This window comes from Acartia tonsa, chromosome 10 (assembly GCF_053477335.1).
Source record: "Acartia tonsa isolate MP-2025a chromosome 10, ASM5347733v1, whole genome shotgun sequence".
NCBI classification, from domain to species: Eukaryota; Metazoa; Arthropoda; class Copepoda; order Calanoida; family Acartiidae; genus Acartia; species Acartia tonsa.
In genome coordinates, this window is record NC_137269.1 from 27826981 (window position 1) to 27847700 (window position 20720).

Below are 20720 nucleotides of genomic sequence, written 5' to 3' on the forward strand. Positions count from 1 at the left end.
CTAGGATAACAATAGATAAACATATAAAAATGAGCTCGCCAGCCGAAAATGCTGAAGATTTTGGTGGAGGGGGTGGCGAGTTTGGCACTGATACCAGGGACGGGCTACCACAGGATGGAGATGAAAAAACTGGGGAGCAGCAAGATCAAGAAAACGACAATGAGAATGAAAATAGTGACGAAGAAAAGGAAATAAACGGTGAAGATTCCCTAGAAAAATGTGAGGAAAAAATGGAGGTCCAAGATGAAGATAATAAGGTTTGTGTTCGTTCAAAAAAAGATTATATTTTTGTTACATGATAATAGAGGTAATCCTTACAAATAAAGTAACAGGATTTCTGTGTATCTGTGTGTTCTCGCTAACCACTGAACCGATATGGTTCTGCTTTAAATTGTAGCTTCTTATAGGTCCTGGGGAGGTTTGACGACAAATTTTCTCCTGTCAAAATATCCACGTAGATTCTATATCCATTCCCTCAGGGGATCTCTTAGATAAACCAACTTTTAAAAAAAAATATTTAGGAAAATATAACAAAGAAAGAAGTGTCATTTGCTGACGGAGATGAAAAAGAACTTGAGTATGATGATAGGAGGGGAGAGTTTGATTCAGATTCTGATATGGAGGCTGTGGATGCAGATGGAGAGGAGGAGGAGGAAGAAAATGAAAATTCTGAACAAGGTACTCTATATGTGATTGTATAATGTAAACATGTCTACAGGGAGGGAGGGGACATTAGGCTATTTATTACACAAGTTCCAAAAGTTTTCCTATTCATAGGTTAACAACTTTGGGGATTTTTTTGAGTTTTCATGGGTTTGGGTATTAAATTGAGTGTCCAAACGTTTTAACCACTGATTGTAATCTACAGAAGGGGTAATTTTATGTATAATTGTGCGGGATGTACATCAATTTATTGGTCATTGTCTAATCCCTTTAAATCCCTGATATGTCTGTTTTTTTTTCTATCTGTTCTTCATTCTGTTTGTATTGCTGCTGTACATTTGTCAGGGATGTATATTTCCTGATAATGTCTCACCTCATTACAAAGAGAGATTGACTGACAGTTCTTAAGCTCTTATTAGGCAGGATCACGACATATTACCATTGTTAGGTTCTTAATTATAATAATAAAATGATGATTATTTGATTAATAGTGGGGTAATATTAGAGTAATTGAGAAAAATTTAGGGGGGGGGGGTATGCTCAGGAATGAAATTAGTTTATGTAGGCTTGCTTTGCTTCTCATGGGTGTGCCTCTGGTCATCTAAAATAAGAACATTTATAATGTACATATAGTACAACATTATATTTTCTTACACACAGTTCTATCTGCTTTATTTATCTCTCAGCATACGACTCTGTGTTCATTTCAAGCAGCTTTGCTTGTTTATGAAATAAAAGTTTTGCCCCTGTGTGTGCAGTGGCATTTAAACAAGGGAGAGGTCATTTTCTAGTAAATCCCGTAAAGGTGTGTGTTATAAGGCCTAAAAATAGTAGTAGAACGATAAGGTGCTCTATATATTTGTATTTCCTATTGAATAGAACAATAGGGAAGAAATTTTTTTTTTTTTTTTTTGATAACCGTACCTGGAATATCTGAAATTTCTATCAAACGCTTTGTTTGGCTCAAACTGACACAAATAAAAAAAAATATAATTATAATAAATCAACCTGTAAAGAATGACTCATTCCTTTGTTTAATGGTATAGATTGTTCTTAACCTTTACCTTGTACCTATAGAAAACATTATTATTATAATTATATTTTTTTTTAATTTTTGTCAGTTTGAGCCAAACAAAGCGTTTGATAGAAATTTCGTATTTTTTTTAGATAATCCAGGTACGGTTATCAAAAAAAAAAAAAAAATTTCCCTATTGTTCTATTCAATAGGGAATACATATATCTAGAGCACCTTATCGTTCTACTACTATTTTTAGGCCTTATAACACACACCTTTACGGGATTTACTAGAAAATGACCTCTCCCTTTATAAAAATTCGTTGGAAAAGCAATTATGTTATTTGGGAACTCTCTCCCTCTTAATGGAAATATCTCTAAACCTGCTAATACAAAGCTTCTTACTTCGAATGTATTATAATCCCAGGCCCCTTGATTATAAATAAAATTAGGTAATCTTGTTTTATATTTTTAAATAAAAAATTAAATCTAAACAGGATAAAATATCATTTAAACTTGTTAAGGTGAAGAATCAGATTCTGAAATGAGTTCTCCTGTACGCAAAGTACCGAAAAAGAAAATCAAAGTAAAAAAATCAAGTTCACCTGACCCAGGCAAGTTGGCAGCATATTTATAACTTTTTGAAATATTTTAATTTTTCACAACATTTGGAGTTTAGCTACTATGTAACTTGGATTACAAATAGTAAATTTTGTTATTATGGACATAATAAATTAGGTACCTATCGACTTTGAGAAGTTATAAAGGCGTTATCCTCTTAGAATTTTTTTTCAATTTTGAAAATTTGAGATAATGTTTTTGAGCGACAAAAAGTATTATGTGGAGATAGGTTTCGTGACTTATTTGCTCATAGGATAGCTAAAAAATGGCAAAACGGCTGAGCCGCTAGCCGTTACTTTTCCAACTTTTGTTCGATTTAGGGAAAATAGACCTACCAAGGATTATTCATGCAAAATTTCAGATCGAAATTCGAATTCTAAGTGCCATTTAATCATTTAATACGAGATGGTTGCATTAACCCTCCCCCCCCCCCCCCACTTTTTTCGTATTGATGAGAACCGGTTCTAATCCACAGGTTTCGAATGGATACTAGAAAAGCTTTTCTTGTACTCTATTATTCATGTGTAAATCAAAATAAATATGCTCTTACCCCTTTTAATCTTCAGATGAAGAAGGAGCAGATGAGACTGAAGAAATATCCAGCCGTCCACGGCGGGGCAGGAAAAGTATGAATTTTTACGCCGAGGATGAAGAAATGGTGATGCCTGTTGAGGTGCAGATGAAAGTTGAGAATGTCAATGTTGAAATCAAATTGGAACCTAAAAGCTCCAGGTAATTAGATTTATGTCTTGATGTAATACTAACAACAGGATATCTGTCTCTGTGTACCGAAGACTCTTGCTAAAAGCTGAACCGATAAGTCTCAACTAAAGTAACACTGAATACAGGAATTTCAGCCAAATTGCTAGTCTTTAAATGCCTTGCCGAATTATCTGATTTTGACTTTCTTAGTTAAAATATTTTGTTTTTAACTTTAATCACGATCTGAAAATCATATCTTGAAAATTTTTCCATCTATCTATCTATCTATTGTCTTTCTTATTCTTGTTATCTAATTTTCTATCTTATTATAGTGATGAAGAAGATAATGACGAAGACACATCTTTTGACAATGAAGGAGATGTTAAGAACAAGTAAGTTTAGTTTATTTGAGTGGTCTTTGAAATACTATTCTTGAAATATATCATTTTTTTGATTAATTGATATTTGACCCTCCCGACACCCATCTCCCCCCTCAAAGAAACACCTTTAAAGTGTTTTTTTTTATATATAGGATTATTTCCCCCCACCCTACCCTCAGATGGTTATAACACACAAAGGTTATGGTCGAAGCCACTGTGGTTTTAAAACCGTTTATTTTTTTTGCAGGAGAAAATTGGCGACAGAAAGTGCTAAGCTGAAGCACGCCCTGAAAAATCTGAAGAACGAGGTGAACACTGGTTCTGATGATGAGAATGATGGAACCAAGTTTGAGGCTGGTGCCGGGGGGGCTCTACAACCTTCTCAGAGTATCAAGATGGATCATAAAGTCACAATTAAAAAACAGGTTGGTTCAATAATTTTATTTAAAAAAAAATTAAATACTTAAACTATGAATTTGCGATGATGGATATTTTAGAGTTTTTTTTTTTTTGTCAGAAGCCTGACATAGGAGCTGTATGAACTTGGTAGAATAATTAGACGATTCTAAAGATGAAACTGACTACAGACAGCCTTATAAATGAATTTTATGCATGGCACTTGTAGTAGTACTATGCCAAGGCTAAGAATATTGGTTATTTAATATAATTAGCTGTGGTTTTAATTGATATCTTAAGATGGTAACAATTAAGTGAAGATTTTAAAATGTTTCTTTTCTTCATATGTCGTATTTCATTCCAATACAATTACATAGCCTACACAATGACGACATGTATCTACTCTAGGAGCTTAGTTCAGACGACGAGTATGTACCTGGGGGTGTCAAGATTAAGGAGGAGGCGGGTGTGGCTGCACCCAAGAAGAGGGGCAGAAAGGCGGGCAAAACACACAAGATAAAGAAAATGAAATCCAGCGCTCCAAAGTAAGTTTAAAGATTACATATCAATTATAATTATGTTTTTATGTAGCGCAGCAACAATAGGATAACAATGTTTTAGATAAAAGGAACATTAGTTTCTAAAACAGGAAAATAAAATGAGAACTTATTTTGATTATATTTGGTAGTTGGCATTGAAACATAAAATGATATCACTTGTTTTTTTTAGTTGTTAAAAGTTTAGGTATACAAAGAGACAGGATTTCGATCTTGTTATTTAAGCATCTAGTTTATTTAGAAAGCAAAAATATATATGTTACTTTCCTTTTCCTGTTTCTTATCCGCGAAAAAGTTGTCTATGAAACCGATATGATGAAATTAATATTGTAGGTATATAATGTCTAAAACAAAAGAAGAGCTTGGTTGTACCTATCCAGATTGTGTCTACATAGCTTCCAGAAAACAGTCTCTTAAAAAACATATAGAGTCAAAACATTTAGGTAAATTACTTTTATACTTACACTAGTTGATTCGCCTCTAGACTCTAGGTAAAGGTGGGGGGGGGGGGGGGTGCCAGGAAAATAGCCTTAAACCACACAAAGACTTTCATAAAGCATCCCTAAAAAATACAACCCATTCGGACTATTTCCGAGATCTTTAGCTTCAGACAAAAAATCATTACTATTTAGGATTCTTAATTTTCTATTCAGTGTTTATTGACATCAATATTTTTTTTAGTTTCTTACGAATACCTACTTACTTAAATTTTTCTCTACTGTGATATTGTAATATACTAACTAGCCTTTTTGTTTTAAAAGGGTGATGGCGAATGTGCCATTTTTTGAAACCACATCCGCCTCCCCCCTTTAAAAACATATGTTTCAAATATATTTGTTACGCTATTAATTACTAGGTAAATTCTTGTTTTCTAGGTATAAAACATCAATGTGACCAATGCGAGTTCCTGGGATCATCAATAGATTCTCTGAGAAAGCACAAAAAGTACAATCACAGCGGTGAGGAGTTCAAGTGTGAAACCTGCCATTACAAAACAAAGTAAGTAGCTCAATTATCTTGGTATGCCTTAGACCCGAGACCGTGGCTTAACACTTATTTTATTTCGAAACTCGAACCAACGCCGCGTCATAAACAAAGATCTTAAAATGGTTCCTACTGCTGCTATGTCAAATGCACGGCATTAATAGTTAGTGTAGGGCGCAACTAATCACCATACAAAGACAAAGGTCGTGAAATCAAAGAGATGATAATCTGTTGGGTGTAATACCCCGGGTGTTTGGACAGAAAATGAGAGAAAAGGTGCTCCTTAGTTATCCTTGGCGTATGAGGTAATTAACAATGTATAATCTATGCACCATTAAGTTGTATTACTTTTAAAATGATGAATATAGTTTTCCCCTTTCTAAGTTTCTATTAGAAAAAAATGTTGTTACTTAGTTTTTATATCATATTTGTTTGAAGTTTTTGTTGCATAAAATCAAAATGAATTAAGGTACAAGAGAGCTTTAGCCCACCATGTAGAGGTGAAGCACAAGGGCAAGACATTACAGTGCGAATATTGTCAATACACAACTAGCTGGGCACAAAATCTCAAGGCTCATATCAGCTCCAAACATTTGGGGATAAGGTAATCAAATTAGTTTATTAGCTTTTTAAAAGCGAAGCTTTTCTATAATTAGGGTCGGTCAGTCCGTACGCCCGTCCGAGATAGTTAGCTTTTATTCGTTAATTTAGGCAAGTTAGAATTGCCCTATTGATTTCAAACTTTGCATGGTGATTCCTGTAGTAGTTATGTACGATTTAGTAAGCGTAGCAACTCTATAATCGTTACCAGAATGTCCCTACGTCCATTTTAAACATGTTGATTTTTTTACTTTTTTAATAACAATTTTATATGTGATAAAAACATCCGATTGATCTGATTTTTTGATTACTGATTCCTATTACAATTAGATACAACATTAAGAGCAAAGCATCTCTATAATCAAGTATTACAAATGTCAGTATGTCCTTAAACAGAATTCTGTATTTAAGAAGTTTTGGAACAAATTTACGTATAATTTTGTCAAACCTTTTATTTTCATATTTTGTATATTCAGTTCTGACACTCAACAAAAGGTAATGTTCGTCTTTCATATCGTTTCAGAGCTTCGATTTTATCTATGTTGTCATCCTTGTTTTTATATAAAAGCAGTATGATGCCTGTTTGTTTATTGTCTAATGGCCTATTGGGTTTTCGAGATTGGCAAATCTTTTGATAGGTCCCGAGAAAGTTTAAAGCGTATAAGAAGTCAATATTTAATGCTTGACTTTATGCTTTTTACACTTTTTTTTTTATCAAAATATACCTAATTATCCGTTTAGCTTTAATAATTTACTAAACGTAAGAATTTCCATGCTAATCACGTATTTAAGCAATATTGATACATAAAATAATAATATGTTTCTTATGTAAAAGTAAAAATAGCTTTAACTAATAAATTATTGTTTTTACTTTTTGAATAGATTAATTTTAATTTTCAGACATAGTTGCAATCAATGTGAGTATTCTGGTCCTTCAGAGGCTGCCCTTAGACTTCATATTCAGGTATTTTTTGGATTTATATGAATATTATAGTACCTAACTAAGATTTTAGGTCTATACAAGAACATTTTATTGCTGATTACAAAGAATTTTATTCTAAATATTATTATTATTAAGGTTCATCTTACAGACACAGTGTTCCATTGTGACCAGTATTCCATTGTGACCAGGATGATTATAGTTCTAATTATTATTATTATTTTTAAGGTTCATCATACAGACACAGTGTTCCATTGCGACCAGTATTCCATTGTGACCAGTATGATTATAGTTCTAATTATTATTATTATTATTATTAAGGTTCATCATACAGACACAGTGTTCCATTGTGACCAGTATGATTATAGTTCTAATTATTATTATTATTAAGGTTCATCATACAGACACAGTGTTCCATTGTGACCAGTATGATTAATGATTATAGTTCTAATTATTATTATTATTATTAAGGTACATCATACAGACACAGTGTTCCATTGTGACCAATGTGATTATAGTTCTAATTATTATTATTATTATTATTAAGGTACATCATACAGACACAGTGTTCCATTGTGACGAGTATGATTATAGTACTAATTATTATTATTATTATTATTATTAAGGTTCATCATACAGACACAGTGTTCCATTGTGAACAGTATGATAATAGTTCTAATTATTATTATTATTATTATTAAGGTTCATCATACAGACACAGTGTTCCATTGTGACCAGTATGATTATAGTTCTAATTATTATTATTATTAAGGTTCATCATACAGACACAGTGTTCCATTGTGACCAGTATGATTAATGATTATAGTTCTAATTATTATTATTATTATTAAGGTACATCATACAGACACAGTGTTCCATTGTGACCAATGTGATTATAGTTCTAATTATTATTATTATTATTATTAAGGTACATCATACAGACACAGTGTTCCATTGTGACGAGTATGATTATAGTACTAATTATTATTATTATTATTATTATTAAGGTTCATCATACAGACACAGTATTCCATTGTGACCAGTATGATTATAGTTCTAATTATTATAATTAAGGTTCATCATACAGACACAGTGTTTCATTGTGACCAGTATTCCATTGTGACGAGTATGATTATAGTTCTAATTATTATTATTATTATTATTATTATTAAGGTTCATCATACAGACACAGTGTTCCATTGTGAACAGTATGATTATAGTTCTAATTATTATTATTATTATTATTAAGGTTCATCATACAGACACAGTGTTCCATTGTGAACAGTATGATAATAGTTCTAATTATTATTATTATTATTATTAAGGTTCATCATACAGACACAGTGTTCCATTGTGAACAGTATGATAATAGTTCTAATTATTATTATTATTATTATTAAGGTTCATCATACAGACACAGTGTTCCATTGTGACCAATGTGATTATAGTTCTAATTATTATTATTATTATTATTATTATTATTATTATTATTATTATTATTATTAAGGTTCATCATACAGACACAGTGTTCCATTGTGACCAATGTGATTATAGTTCTAATTATTATTATTATTATTATTGTTATTATTATTAAGGTTCATCATACAGACACAGTGTTCCATTGTGACCAATGTGATTATAGCTCTAAACAGAAAAGTGTTCTCAGATTTCATATTAAGGTAAAGTATTTTAGCTAATAACAAATATTAAGAGCTATAAGGGGGGGGGGGCGTAATGACATAAGCTCTTAAACCGTGAGCAAAATGGTCTAAATATTGAGCTAGACCCTTCAAACTTGGTATATAAGCCTAGTCCTATAGGTATTACATCTAAATGGCAAAAAAATCCAAAATTTTTTATTTTTAGGTTAGGTTAGGTAAGAAAAACCCTGCGGAAATGGGGGTTTTAGGCTTTTTTGGTCTATTTTGATGTGGAAACTTGCCTTAAATTGTTTTTTTTTAGGGTTTTAACTTAAATACACTGTATCTATTCATATGGACATTATTTAAGATGATTCAGCAAGTCGGGGACCGACCCCAGGGGGCTAGGTCGGTGGCCCGCAGGGGTTAAGTTCATTTTTCCCAATATATTTGTTGTGATACATCAAATTATAGGTTTTTTAGGTCAAGGAACTCAAATTCAGAGCTAAAATAAGCATTAGACTAATCTGAAGCTAGCCCCAGCGGGCTAGGTTGGTGGCCCGCAGGGGTTAAGTGCATTTTTTCTAATATATATCTTGTTATATATCAAACTATAGGTTTTTTAGGTCAAGAAACTCAAATTCTGAGCGAGAATTAGCATTAGATTGACCTGAAGCTACCCCCCCCCCCCCGGGCTAGGTTGGTTTTCTGCAGGGCTTAAGAGCATTTACCTAACCTAACCTAGAAACATACTTATATTTTTACAGGTTTTTTTTCTTGAATAAACTGTGTCTATTAATGAAGACTTTATTTAAGATGATCCAGCAAGTCGGGGACCGACCCCAGCGGGCTAGGTGGGTGGCCCGCAGGGGTAAGTGCATTTTCCCCAATATATATGATGTGATACATCAATTGATATGTTTTTTAGGTCAAAGAACTCAAATTCAGAGCTGAAATATGCATTAGACTAATCTGAAGCTCACCCCAGCGGGCTAGATAGGTAGCCCACAGGGCTTAAGTGCATTTTACCTAACCTAACCTAGAAACTTACATTTAATAATTTTTTTTTTAGGTTTTTTTCAAATAAACTGTCCATTCATGAGGACCTTATTTCAGATGATCCAGCAAGTCGAAGACCGACCCCAGCGGGCTAGGTGGGTGTCCCTCAGGGGTTAAATGCATTTTTTTTTTTAAAGTATGTGTTGTCATACATCCAACTATAGGTTTTTAAGGTCAAGAAACTCAAATTTACAGCTAATAAAAGCATCAGACTAATCTAAAGCTAGCCCCAGCGGGCGAGGTGGGTTGCCTGCAAGTCTTAAGTGCATTTTACCTAACCTAACCTAGAACCTTACTTGTTTTTTTATGGTTTTTTTCTGGAATAAACTGTGTCTATTTATTAGAACATTATTTAAGATTTAAGACCCCAGCAGGCTAGGTGCGTGGCCCGCAGGGGTTAAGTGCATTTTTAGTTGTCATACATAAAATTATAGGCTTTTTAGGTCCAGAAATTCAAAGGAATAGTTTCACGAAATGCATTTGAACTTAATTTAGTGAACTGCATATTTTTTCCCGGTTAAATGGTTAAACTACATTTATATGGCATATATTTGAAAGAATTTCAATTTTGATAGTACAATGTTAGCGGTGGAAGAATTTAATATGCTAATAGGATACAATTTTTTAATTTAATGTATACCACATACCACAAAAAAACTAGCATCAGGTTGCTATTGTGTTTTTTTTTAGCTCCAAATTGACTTTAAAAACCTATAGTTTGAAGTATAACAACACATAATTTGGAAAATTTACCCCTGCAGGCCACCCACCTAATCCGCGGGGTTAGCCTTAGGTCAGTCTAATGCTTAAAATAGCTCTGAATTTGAGTTTCTTGACATAAAAAACCTATAATTTGATGTATGACAACACATACTTTAGAAAAAATGCACTACACCCCTGTGGGCCACCCACCTAGCCCGCTGGGGTCGGTCCCAAACTTGCTGGATTATCTAAAATAATGTCCTCATTAATAGACACAGTTTATTCAAGGAAAAAAACAAAAAGAATAAGTAAGTTTCTAGGTAAGGTTAGGTAAAATGCACATAAGCCCTGTGGAAAATCTACCTAGCCCGCAGGGGTTAGCTTCAGGTAAGTCTTATGCCAATTTTAGCTCTGAATTTGAGTTTCTTGACCTTAAAAACCTTTATTTTGATATATAACAAGATCTATATTGGAAATAATGCATTTAACCCCTGCGGGCCACCAACCTAGCCCGCTGGGGCTAGTTTCAGATTAGTCTTATGCTAATTCTAGCTCTGAATTTGAGTTAACTGACCTAAAAAACTTATAATTTGATGTATCGCAACATACATATTGGGAAAAATGCACTTAACCCCTGCGGGCCACCCACCTAGCCCGCTGGGGTCGGTCCCCGACTTGCTGGATCATCTTAAATAAAGTCCTCATTAATAGACACAGTTTATTCAAGAAAAAAACCTGTGAAAATATAAGTAAGTTTCTAGGTTAGGTTAGGTAAATGCTCTTAAGCCCTGCAGAAAACCAACCTAGCCCGGGGGGGTTAGCTTCAGGTCAGTCTAATGCTAATTTTCGCTCAGAATTTGAGTTTCTTGACCTAAAAAACCTATAGTTTAATATATAACAAGATATATATTAGAAAAAATGCACTTAACCCCTGCGGGCCACCAACCTAGCCCGCTGGGGCTAGCTTCAGATTAGTCTAATGCTTATTTTAGCTCTGAATTTGAGTTCCTTGACCTAAAAAACCTATAATTTGATGTATCACAACAAATATATTGGGAAAAATGAACTTAACCCCTGCGGGCCACCAACCTAGCCCCCTGGGGTCGGTCCCCGACTTGATGAATCATCTTAAATAATGTCCATATAAATAGATACAGTGTATTTAAGTTAAAACCCTAAGAAAAAACAATTTTAGGCAAGTTTCCACATCAAAATAGACCCAAAAAAGCCTAAAACCCCCATTTCCGCAGGGTTTTTCTTACCTAACCTAACCTAAAAATAAAAATTTTTGGATTTTTTTGCTATTTAGATGTAATACCTATAGGACTAAGCTTATATACCAAGTTTGAAGGGTCTAGCTCAATATTTAGACCATTTTGCTCACGGTTTAAGAGCTTATGTCATTACGCCCCCCCCCCCCCCCCCCCTTATGTTAAATTCAATTAAGTAGGCAAAAAACAAATGATTGAATTTTTAAAATAAAATATGTGCCTAATTATTTTTTATTAGAATTAGCCATTATAAATATACAATAATCTTATAATAATTTTTCTTTTAAGTCGAAGCATATTGGTAAAACCATAAAATGTCAGTTATGTGATTATACAACAGTCTTCAAGTGTAATCTTAGAACCCACATTGAAGGAAAGCACATGGGAATCAAACACAAGTAAGTAAATATTTATAAGAATTTGATTTTCATCGTCTCTAACATGATCTAGACTCGATCCCGACATCTACATCCCCGACAGAACGCAGGCAAACAAACACAAGGAGTCACAACCATATATCTAGATATCTAGCTATCTTAATATCTATCTATCTAGATGTCCACATTGTGACCATGAGTCCCCAAGTCTTGACTCTCTTAACAAACAAGGAGTCACAACTATATATCTTATTATCTATCTATCATAATCTATCTAGATGTCCACATTGTGACCATGAGTCCCCAAGTCTTGATTCTCTAAACAAACACAAGGAGTCACAACACAGTAATCAGGTTAGAAAAAATGTCATTTCTCGCATCGTATTATAAACAGCTTTCCGCTGATATAAAATGTACTTAGGACTTAATGTAAAAATGTGCTAATTTTTGTACGGCTACGAATCCTTGTTATTTTCACTGAATTTTCACCTTTGATGAACCTTTTTGTTTGAGAGCCCGTACCTTCGACAGATTGGGGTCCATCAAACCGGGATATCACATAAGTGTTTATTTTCCACTCCACGGACAACTGTTTCTATAATACCTTATGATAAAAATACAATCTTTTCGTATAGATGTTTTACTGTACTGATTGTAGCTTTTCTACCCATTCTATGTCAAATCTTAGAAGACATTTTAGAGAGACCCATCAGGTAAATAAAGTTGGATACTCTTTAGAAAAATTGACAGATATACGTACGTACAGCCAGAAAGAAAAACAACCATATTGAAGTTTGGAATGATATTAACATGAATTTCACAGCATTGAGATTTTGGTTGGCTGTTTCTTAAAATATAATACAAGAAAATTATTTTAAAATTAAATTACAGCGAAACATGCTTCAATTTTTTACTTTTTTGTAATCGGTGGTTGCCACGGCAGGGCGGCGGTTTTCGCCGCCGTTTCTTGACCGGAACAACATTGTATTAAAATCAACTGCCTTTCCTAGCCATGGTGCTGTATTTTTTTAGCAAAATTTTGCTTTCCAGTGACACTTTAGCCCTCCCCCTTTTTTACCTATTTAAATTTATACTGTTTTTATTGAAAATACTGACTAATGCTGCGCTACTTATGGACTTGTTATTTCTAGGAGAAAAAGTTAAAATGTGAGGAGTGTAGCTACACAACCTCCCGGAGAAAATATTTGAAGATGCACTGGGAGAAAGAACATGAACCAGAGGAATTCACTTGTCCATACTGTAACAAGGTCAATATTTTTTTTACATAAATAACTTAGTTTTGCCACCTGCAGTTTCTTATGGTTTTACTTGAGGTCAAGAGAATGGCCTAAAACCATCGGAATTATTTAATTTCTTTAGCATTTTAACCATTATGTTTTTATCCTAGAACGTGACTGCCCTCTGAGATTAGTGATTACACCCACAAAATAACAAAAAAGTTCGGAAATTACAAGTTGATTTTAATTGCTGAATCACGTACATCAATTTATCAGCCCCTTTATATCCTTGAACCAGGGGCATATTTTAATGAACAATGATTTAGGTACTAATTCACTCAACTTCTCTGAAAAACCACCTTAAGAAGGCGCACCCAGAAAATTTCCCAGGGGTAAGTTTCTAATATGTGTATATCTAGTTACCTGTCTCATTTTAGGTTCTCATTCACTCCACTTCCCTGAAAAATCACATGAAGAAGGCCCACCCCGAGCTCTTCCCAGGGGAAAGTGTGAGTATTATCTTCTATCCTCCAGTAACCTATCCATCATTTTCTCTCTCCTTTATTGTTATTTATGGAGCCATGCTTTTTTCTTATTCTTAGTTTATGTGTGTTTGTCAATAATTAACGTAGCGCAACTACTCTATAACAATTAGAACATATACGTTCGTCAACGCGATTTTTTCTTTTCGCTTTTCACTTTTAATAGTTATTACACAGTACTTTTATTTTCGTTTCATTGCTTGTAATAATGCTAAATTACTTACGGTAATAAAATGATTTCATCTGTTTTTTTTTATCATCAAGATTCCATAAATATTTCAAAAAGATAGTCTAGAATTTTTTGTGTCATCTGTGAAATTTTGATATTAAAATGGTAAATTATGTAACAGCAGTTATTGAAACCTTAAGCTTTTTAGGCAAATAATCCTTAATCTATAATACGAAAGTACAATGATGTCTGTCCGTTCGTCCGTCCGTCTTAAAGCTTAAGATCGCGGTAACCACTGAACTGATTGGATTCTACTCTTCAGGGTATATACCTATTGTTCCTGTGGTATTTTCTTGGGGGGTGGGACACCCCCAACCCCCCCAAAAATGAAAATTTCCCCCCCCCAAAAAAAAATTTCATATTTTTTCTAATTTTACCTAATGTTTTTTATGTTTTTATATATTTTTATATCTTTTTATATATTTTTTATATTTTTTTATACTTTTTTATATTTTCTTTATATTTTCAATTATTTTTCTTCTTTTTAAATTTCTTTTCTGCTTTAAACTTTGTTTTATCAAATTCAAAAAGATTGTGAAAACTTCCTTCTCCTGTAGGGGCGAAGCCCCAAAAAGGCTAATGGCAAAGAAATTTGAAAAAACAATAAAAAAAAAAATTCAAAGGTTTTAAATAATATGAATCAATATAAATAAATATAAAAAGTTATAAAGAATTGTAAAATGTTATAAAGAGTTAAAAATAATATAAAGAGTTATAAAACGTTATAAAATACAGAAAATATCTAAAAAAATGCCTTCAAGAAGGGAGGGTGATTACCCTCCCCAAAGATATTTAAAAACATTTTGTACATTTTTCACGGTATAGAATAGAAGAACCATATCGGTTCAGCGGTTTGCGATATCTTTTGCTACAAGCAAAAAAAAGCTTACTACCCTATACCCTAAAAGGATTGTTATGATTTAGTTGAAGCCGAAGGTGAAGATAGAGGTGAGATGTAAGGTGTGTGACAAGATGTACAACAGCAAGTTCAACCTGAAGCGCCACATGAAGAATGTGCACGCCATGGAGCATGAGGTGGACACCAAGCCATGGTACAGCAGGCCTCATCTCCCTGATGGAGTCACTCCAGATCTTAAAGGTTTAATTTTTATACCTTTGACTTCGCCCCTAGCCGAATATAAGACTTGATTAAGATATTGAACGTAGTATAATAAAATCATTTTGATCAACTATTGAGATTTAAAAAGAAATATATCTTTTCTTATTTATCGACTGGTACGGCTACAGTTTTGGGCCCGCTACCGTTTTTAATTCTTAGCTTTCTTGATTTTCACCAAAAACTGGATTGCTTTTAACCCATAATGCAAATGATTTTATTACCCCTACCCCTCTGAGTAATTTCTGATGATTCTTTTCACATACCTAATTGAAGATAAATATGAAAATAAATCAATTACTTTTCAGGGACTGGTAATTCTTCCAATAATTCTGGAAGTGGAAACACGAATAATTCTTCAAGATCTTCAAATCAAAACAATCAACAACAACAAAATAATAATGATAATGAAGACACAGACAATACAGATGTGAATAGAGGTATCTTTAATTTGAAAGTCTAGTATTACATAAACTTTTTTAATATGAATATTTTTTACTCTTCACGGAAAATACATATAAATTTTGACTTTTCTACTCCGAACGAACAGCAGAGATTTGAATTTATATAATAGAAAACAACTTATAGAACACGATTGGGTGTTATAAGAATAAAAATATAATCTTAATCCAATGTATTCTATTAAGATGGTAGTGGTACAGTTTTCAAACAAGATCCTGAGCAAAACATCCCACCTACAGTTAACAATGGCGGCAACAACCCAACAGCAAACTTTAAGACAGACCACAACAATGTGCCGCCGATGACATTTAAGCAAGATCCGTTCGGCAACATCCCGCCGAGGCCGGGGAGCGGTCACAGCATCCATAGTGGTCATGGGGGCGGCGGAGGACAGGGAAATGATCATAATTCTTCATTTGAAGTGGATCCGACCCCTGCGCACGCCACGGATTTGTCGCTGAGTAAATTGAAGACCAGTGATATGGCAGGAATTGCAGGTGTGTACAATTATTATCAATGTTTGTAATTTTTACCTGAGATGGGTTTTTGAAAGATGAATGCCGCGTTTTTCGACATTTTTTACGATATGAATAACAAGCGCGGCATTCGCGAAATTTAAACAGAGTATACAACTATTTATTTTATCATTTCGCTTTTGTTAGTACAGCCTTTATAAAAGAAAAACAAATTATCTTAAATCCATTTTTGCTGCATATTAATTAATATATCTTTTTAGAGCTATATTAGACATCATACAAATGGCTAAAATAATAATTTTAAAATTTTGAATTCTTAAGTTGTATACTCTTTTTAGATTTCGCGAATGCCGCGCTTGTTATTCATAGCGTAAAAAATGTCGAAAAAACGCGGCATTATCTTTTAAGAACCCATCTCTGGCGGAAAAGGAGGAGACAAAATAATGTTTAGTTATAAAAAAGACGGAAAGATGAATTGTCTGTTTTGAAAAAATTATTAGGTTGTTATTGTTGCGTTTTTAATTGACTTTTTGTTATTGTTTGTTTAGAATTCCTTCATGGAATGGGAGGCATGGGTCACCATTCCTCTGGCCATCACTCCGCCCACCATCAACTTATGGAGGGGCTGCGCGACCTACCGCCCCCGCGGGGAATCGGCGCAGGTGGCGTTATGGATCACCTTCACAGAGACTTTGGACATTCGCGGGGTGCAGCGGATTATCAGCGGGAAATGCAGGGCATGGGTCATAGAGTTGGAGATGAACATCTGCGTGGTCTAAATCATGGAGGTTTTGGTGGTCACAATCATCACGGGGGGCCGGGTGGAGTTGGCAGCGGCCAGTTGCCACACCCCTCTCACCATCAACACCCCGCCCATCATGGGCTGCACCATCCTAATCCTGGAGTTATTCAGCACGCGGCCACAGCTGCTCTCATGGCTAGAATGGCCAGCCATTTTGAGGCTGAAAAGGCAAATTAAACTTTCAATAGGGAAATTAAAATTAGAAATACATGTTTAATGTTAAAGAAACTTTTTTTTTCAATTCTGAATAACTAAAATATATTTAGCTAAAATATTTAATGCTTGGAGATTGATAAAAAAATGAAGAATTGAAAATGTAATGAGGAAGATAGAAGATAGTCCTAATTGTAGTAAAATTTATGTATAAAAAATGTTGAAAGGCCTAGAAGTAAATAAGATAAAATTACCTAGTAACATAAATTGCTAACAATCAAACTAAGATTTCCTCTGTTATTTTTAGTTGATTTTTTCCAGGATTAGATTATTTTTGTTTTTAATTGTTGTATTGACTTATGTTTTTTATTGACTTTTTTAAAATTGATTTATGTTTTTTTTGTGTGGATTTTTAAATTTTTGCATGTAATTCAGGGTACTTGGTTGAATGTTGAAAACTTAATTTGAGGAGCTTAACAGCCAATGTTATGTTTATAAATGATTTCATTTTGATTTTATGGTAAGGTTGATTCTTTATGTATATTATTTTTTTTATCAAAATTAAGAAACATTTGGAAATACAAATAATGCAAAAGTTGACACCTTTCTGAAAAGCAATCAAAACACGTTGAAATAAAACTAAAATTGGCTTACTAAATTATGAACTCTATCTTCAAACAACAATAATGAAAGATTTTTTTTTGTTTGAAACTCTAAAAAGTAAAGTAGTGTTTGATAAATAATTTTTCTCTGATTATTTGATTTCAATACTTGTTGATTGCATTAAGGAAAGGTTGAGAGTTGACTAAAATATTGTTTATCATATTATAATTTTACCCATGCCAGTGTTGTTAATATTATCTAGTTATACTTTTAATTTTTTTATATATTTTACTTATATTAACTTCTATTACATGTACAAAGTGATGAATTATGTTATTGTAGCTTTAATTGATTTGAAACTTATTTTGATATCAAATGTGAATGATGAAATTAAAAGGAGAGATGAAACTTAATGTATTTGGTAAAACAAAAATATAAATACGTGTGACATTGAATAATCTTGTTATTATAAATTCTACTGTTGTTATCGTAAACTATGTTTTCTTTTCTTGAAGGGCAGGTACTTAAAATTTAAATTTTATTGTTTTTCATCGGATTTTTTATCAGCCGCATCGACTGGATATACCATGGCTGCGGATCGCTTAGGCTAAGAGTGGCATCGGCTATAATCAAGCCGCAACGGCTGTAAGTTCTTTGGCCGCGGATTCTGCTGTGGCTGCCGAGCCCTGGTCTAATGATTTTTAAAAAATAAGTAACTTAAACTGATTTTTTTTCTAAAAATGAGACATCTGCAAAATAAAAAGTTCCTATGATATTGTCATATTATAGTTTTGTTATGTATATAAAATTGTTATTTGTTTCCATTTTTGTTTAAGTTTCATTATCTTGTAAATATTGATTTTGATAAAAGCTTTCAAAATTATGGGAAAAGAAGGATTATGTTGAATAATTTTATTAAATCTATTATACTTGAAAACTTCTATGTAAGGTAAGCATTAAATAAGCCAAGCTTACTAAAAGGAGGCAGTGTGAAATTAATATTTGTTAGTATAGATACTTTTTATTAAGTTTCCTCCTCGTAAACCTGTTTTTAAGAGGCTTTGATAAATCTATGAATAAGTGTCCCCAATACTTGGATTACGAGATTCATGCATCAAAACAATCTTTCTCCTTATGCTGCGGTTAAAGTGCTTTACATCAAAGTGACTGTTGATCATTAGAACACCACAAACTTCCTTTTTTTAAAATAAATTTAAAAAAGGATGTACGTAGTTCTTTTTCATATGTCTAAACGCTGCGGGGAGCCCAACTAATCCCACAGATCCTATACCTCCGATATCCTAAACCTGAAAGGCTACCCAGTATAATATTATAACATCTAACCCACCCTAGAAAAAAAAAACGAAAAGCTACCCTCCTTATTTCAAAATTAGAAGAGGGAGGGGGAGTTCAGTGATTAACAGCTACTTTATGAGAATACGCCGAAATAATAAAAACCTTTTTATAAATAAAAATTTAATAGTTAATCTTTTTTATATTTCTCAGTACAAAATGAATATAGGACATGTAATTGTTATATTTTAAGTATTAACCGTTCTAATTTAAACACTTATTTTAATTAACTTTTTTTCTTTTTATTATAGATTATATATTGGTATGTAGAAAAAAATAGATTGTAGATTTTTTAAAAATTGATAGATAAATAAATGTAATTATTTTCCTAACAAACTAATCATAAAAAAAGTCTAAAACTGTGATACGCATATTTTAGATGTTATCTGTATAAAATGTGAACAAAACTATTTTATTAATATAGTAATATCAAATATAATAATGTTATTGGTATTTTATTAATATGATAGTTTATTTGTAATAACTATATATTAAACTGTGTATAAATAAATGTAGTTTCTATGTATAAGCTTCTTATATCAGCGAAGAAATTCTATACTTCAATGTCTAAGTATTGCAATAGGCAATTTGTGGAGCCGGAGCTGGAGCCGTTATTTTCAGAGCGGCTCCGACTCCGGGTGTAGCTAAAAATATCTGGGGGGAAAAAAATTTTACCCTTATGTTTAAATTCTATCATTTGGAAACCCGTTTCAAGTCTACTTTTCTCAGAAATAGAACTTTTAAAACCTTAAAAATTCAAAAATAGAATTAGAAAAAAAAATTGTTGAATTTTCTTGATCTAGGTAGAAGCCGAATTCGGAGCCGGAGCCGCAACAAAATCAAACGGCTCCACAACACTGGCAATCTTCGGCATCTCGGGCCAAAAAAAAACTGGTTTTGATATTTCATTTGTACATTTTTTGCATAAAGCTGTTTATAATACGATGAAAGAAATAACTTTTCTTGTTTTTGTTGCATAAGGTGACATTTTTAAGTGTTCGATTCTTAAGAAAAATTAATGGATTCTGCAGTTGCTCAGTTTTTCATTTCTTAATACTTTGTAAACTTCGATCATATTTGTTCAAATTTTATGAACGTTAGGATCTCGGTAACTGCCCTCCCACTTTTCCTTTTTGAAACTAAAATTTAAAGTGGCCAACTCCTCCTACAACCATTCCCTCAAGTGTCACTAGAGGCCTCGAGGGGGCGTAGCAGGTAGGTTTTAATAAAGTAAGGGAAGTAATTAGACTTTATTTTCTTGTCCATTGCCAAATTTTAAAAATCTAGAAACCTTGGATAGGAAAATTTTAACATAAAACTTATGCAACTAATATTTGAACATTTTTAAGGCCTAGGATTTTAAAACAATTTGCACCCGTCGAACCATGACAAGATGATCCACAAATAATATTAGTTTATTTTGGCAATTTCCCTTCAACTGAAAGTGGAAAACACCACAAAGTTGAAAAAAAAAATGTCGACCATGAACACTTTATTTAATGCTATTTGATCGACACAAAAAAGTTTAATGATTTATCTTAAAAATGTACACCTTTTTAAAGCAAAGCTTTTCTATAATTAGGTTTGGTCAGTCCGATAGCACTTATTGTTAATTTGGTTGTGTAAGAATACTTACAAACCCGCCACCCTTAATTTTCTATTTTGGTGCCTCTAGATGCTAGGGGAGAAACCACAAGTAAAGATACAAAGACAAATTATATTCTAGTTAAAGACCTTAATTATAATTATGGAATAGTAATAAGGATTCAAATATTCAGCTTCTAAAGTCAGATTTTTTTCTTCCCTCGAAGAGAGGAATCAAAAACCACTGAAAATTAA

At 32.9% G+C, this 20720-nt stretch overlaps 1 protein-coding gene across 2 annotated transcripts; it reads left to right on the top strand.

Moving 5' to 3' along the window:
* The first annotated feature begins 2 nt into the window (after positions 1 to 2).
* Positions 3 to 19407, top strand: LOC145329766 (uncharacterized). Of its 2 annotated transcripts, none has more exons than XM_080174149.1 (21): positions 3 to 257; positions 522 to 678; positions 2202 to 2291; positions 2865 to 3030; positions 3333 to 3392; positions 3628 to 3805; positions 4185 to 4321; positions 4667 to 4776; positions 5209 to 5332; positions 5787 to 5921; positions 6818 to 6881; positions 8453 to 8536; positions 11818 to 11927; positions 12185 to 12260; positions 12542 to 12619; positions 13058 to 13174; positions 13471 to 13536; positions 14840 to 15014; positions 15341 to 15472; positions 15680 to 15991; positions 16519 to 19407. In XM_080174149.1, exons 1-21 carry the CDS (start codon positions 30 to 32, stop codon positions 16947 to 16949), a joined length of 3030 nt encoding a protein of 1009 aa, XP_080030275.1. In that variant the 5' UTR covers positions 3 to 29; the 3' UTR covers positions 16950 to 19407. The 2 variants fall into 2 exon arrangements, with proteins under 2 accessions (XP_080030275.1, XP_080030274.1); XM_080174148.1 differs by lacking the exon at positions 13471 to 13536 and adding an exon at positions 13582 to 13653.
* The last annotated feature ends 1313 nt before the right edge of the window (positions 19408 to 20720 follow it).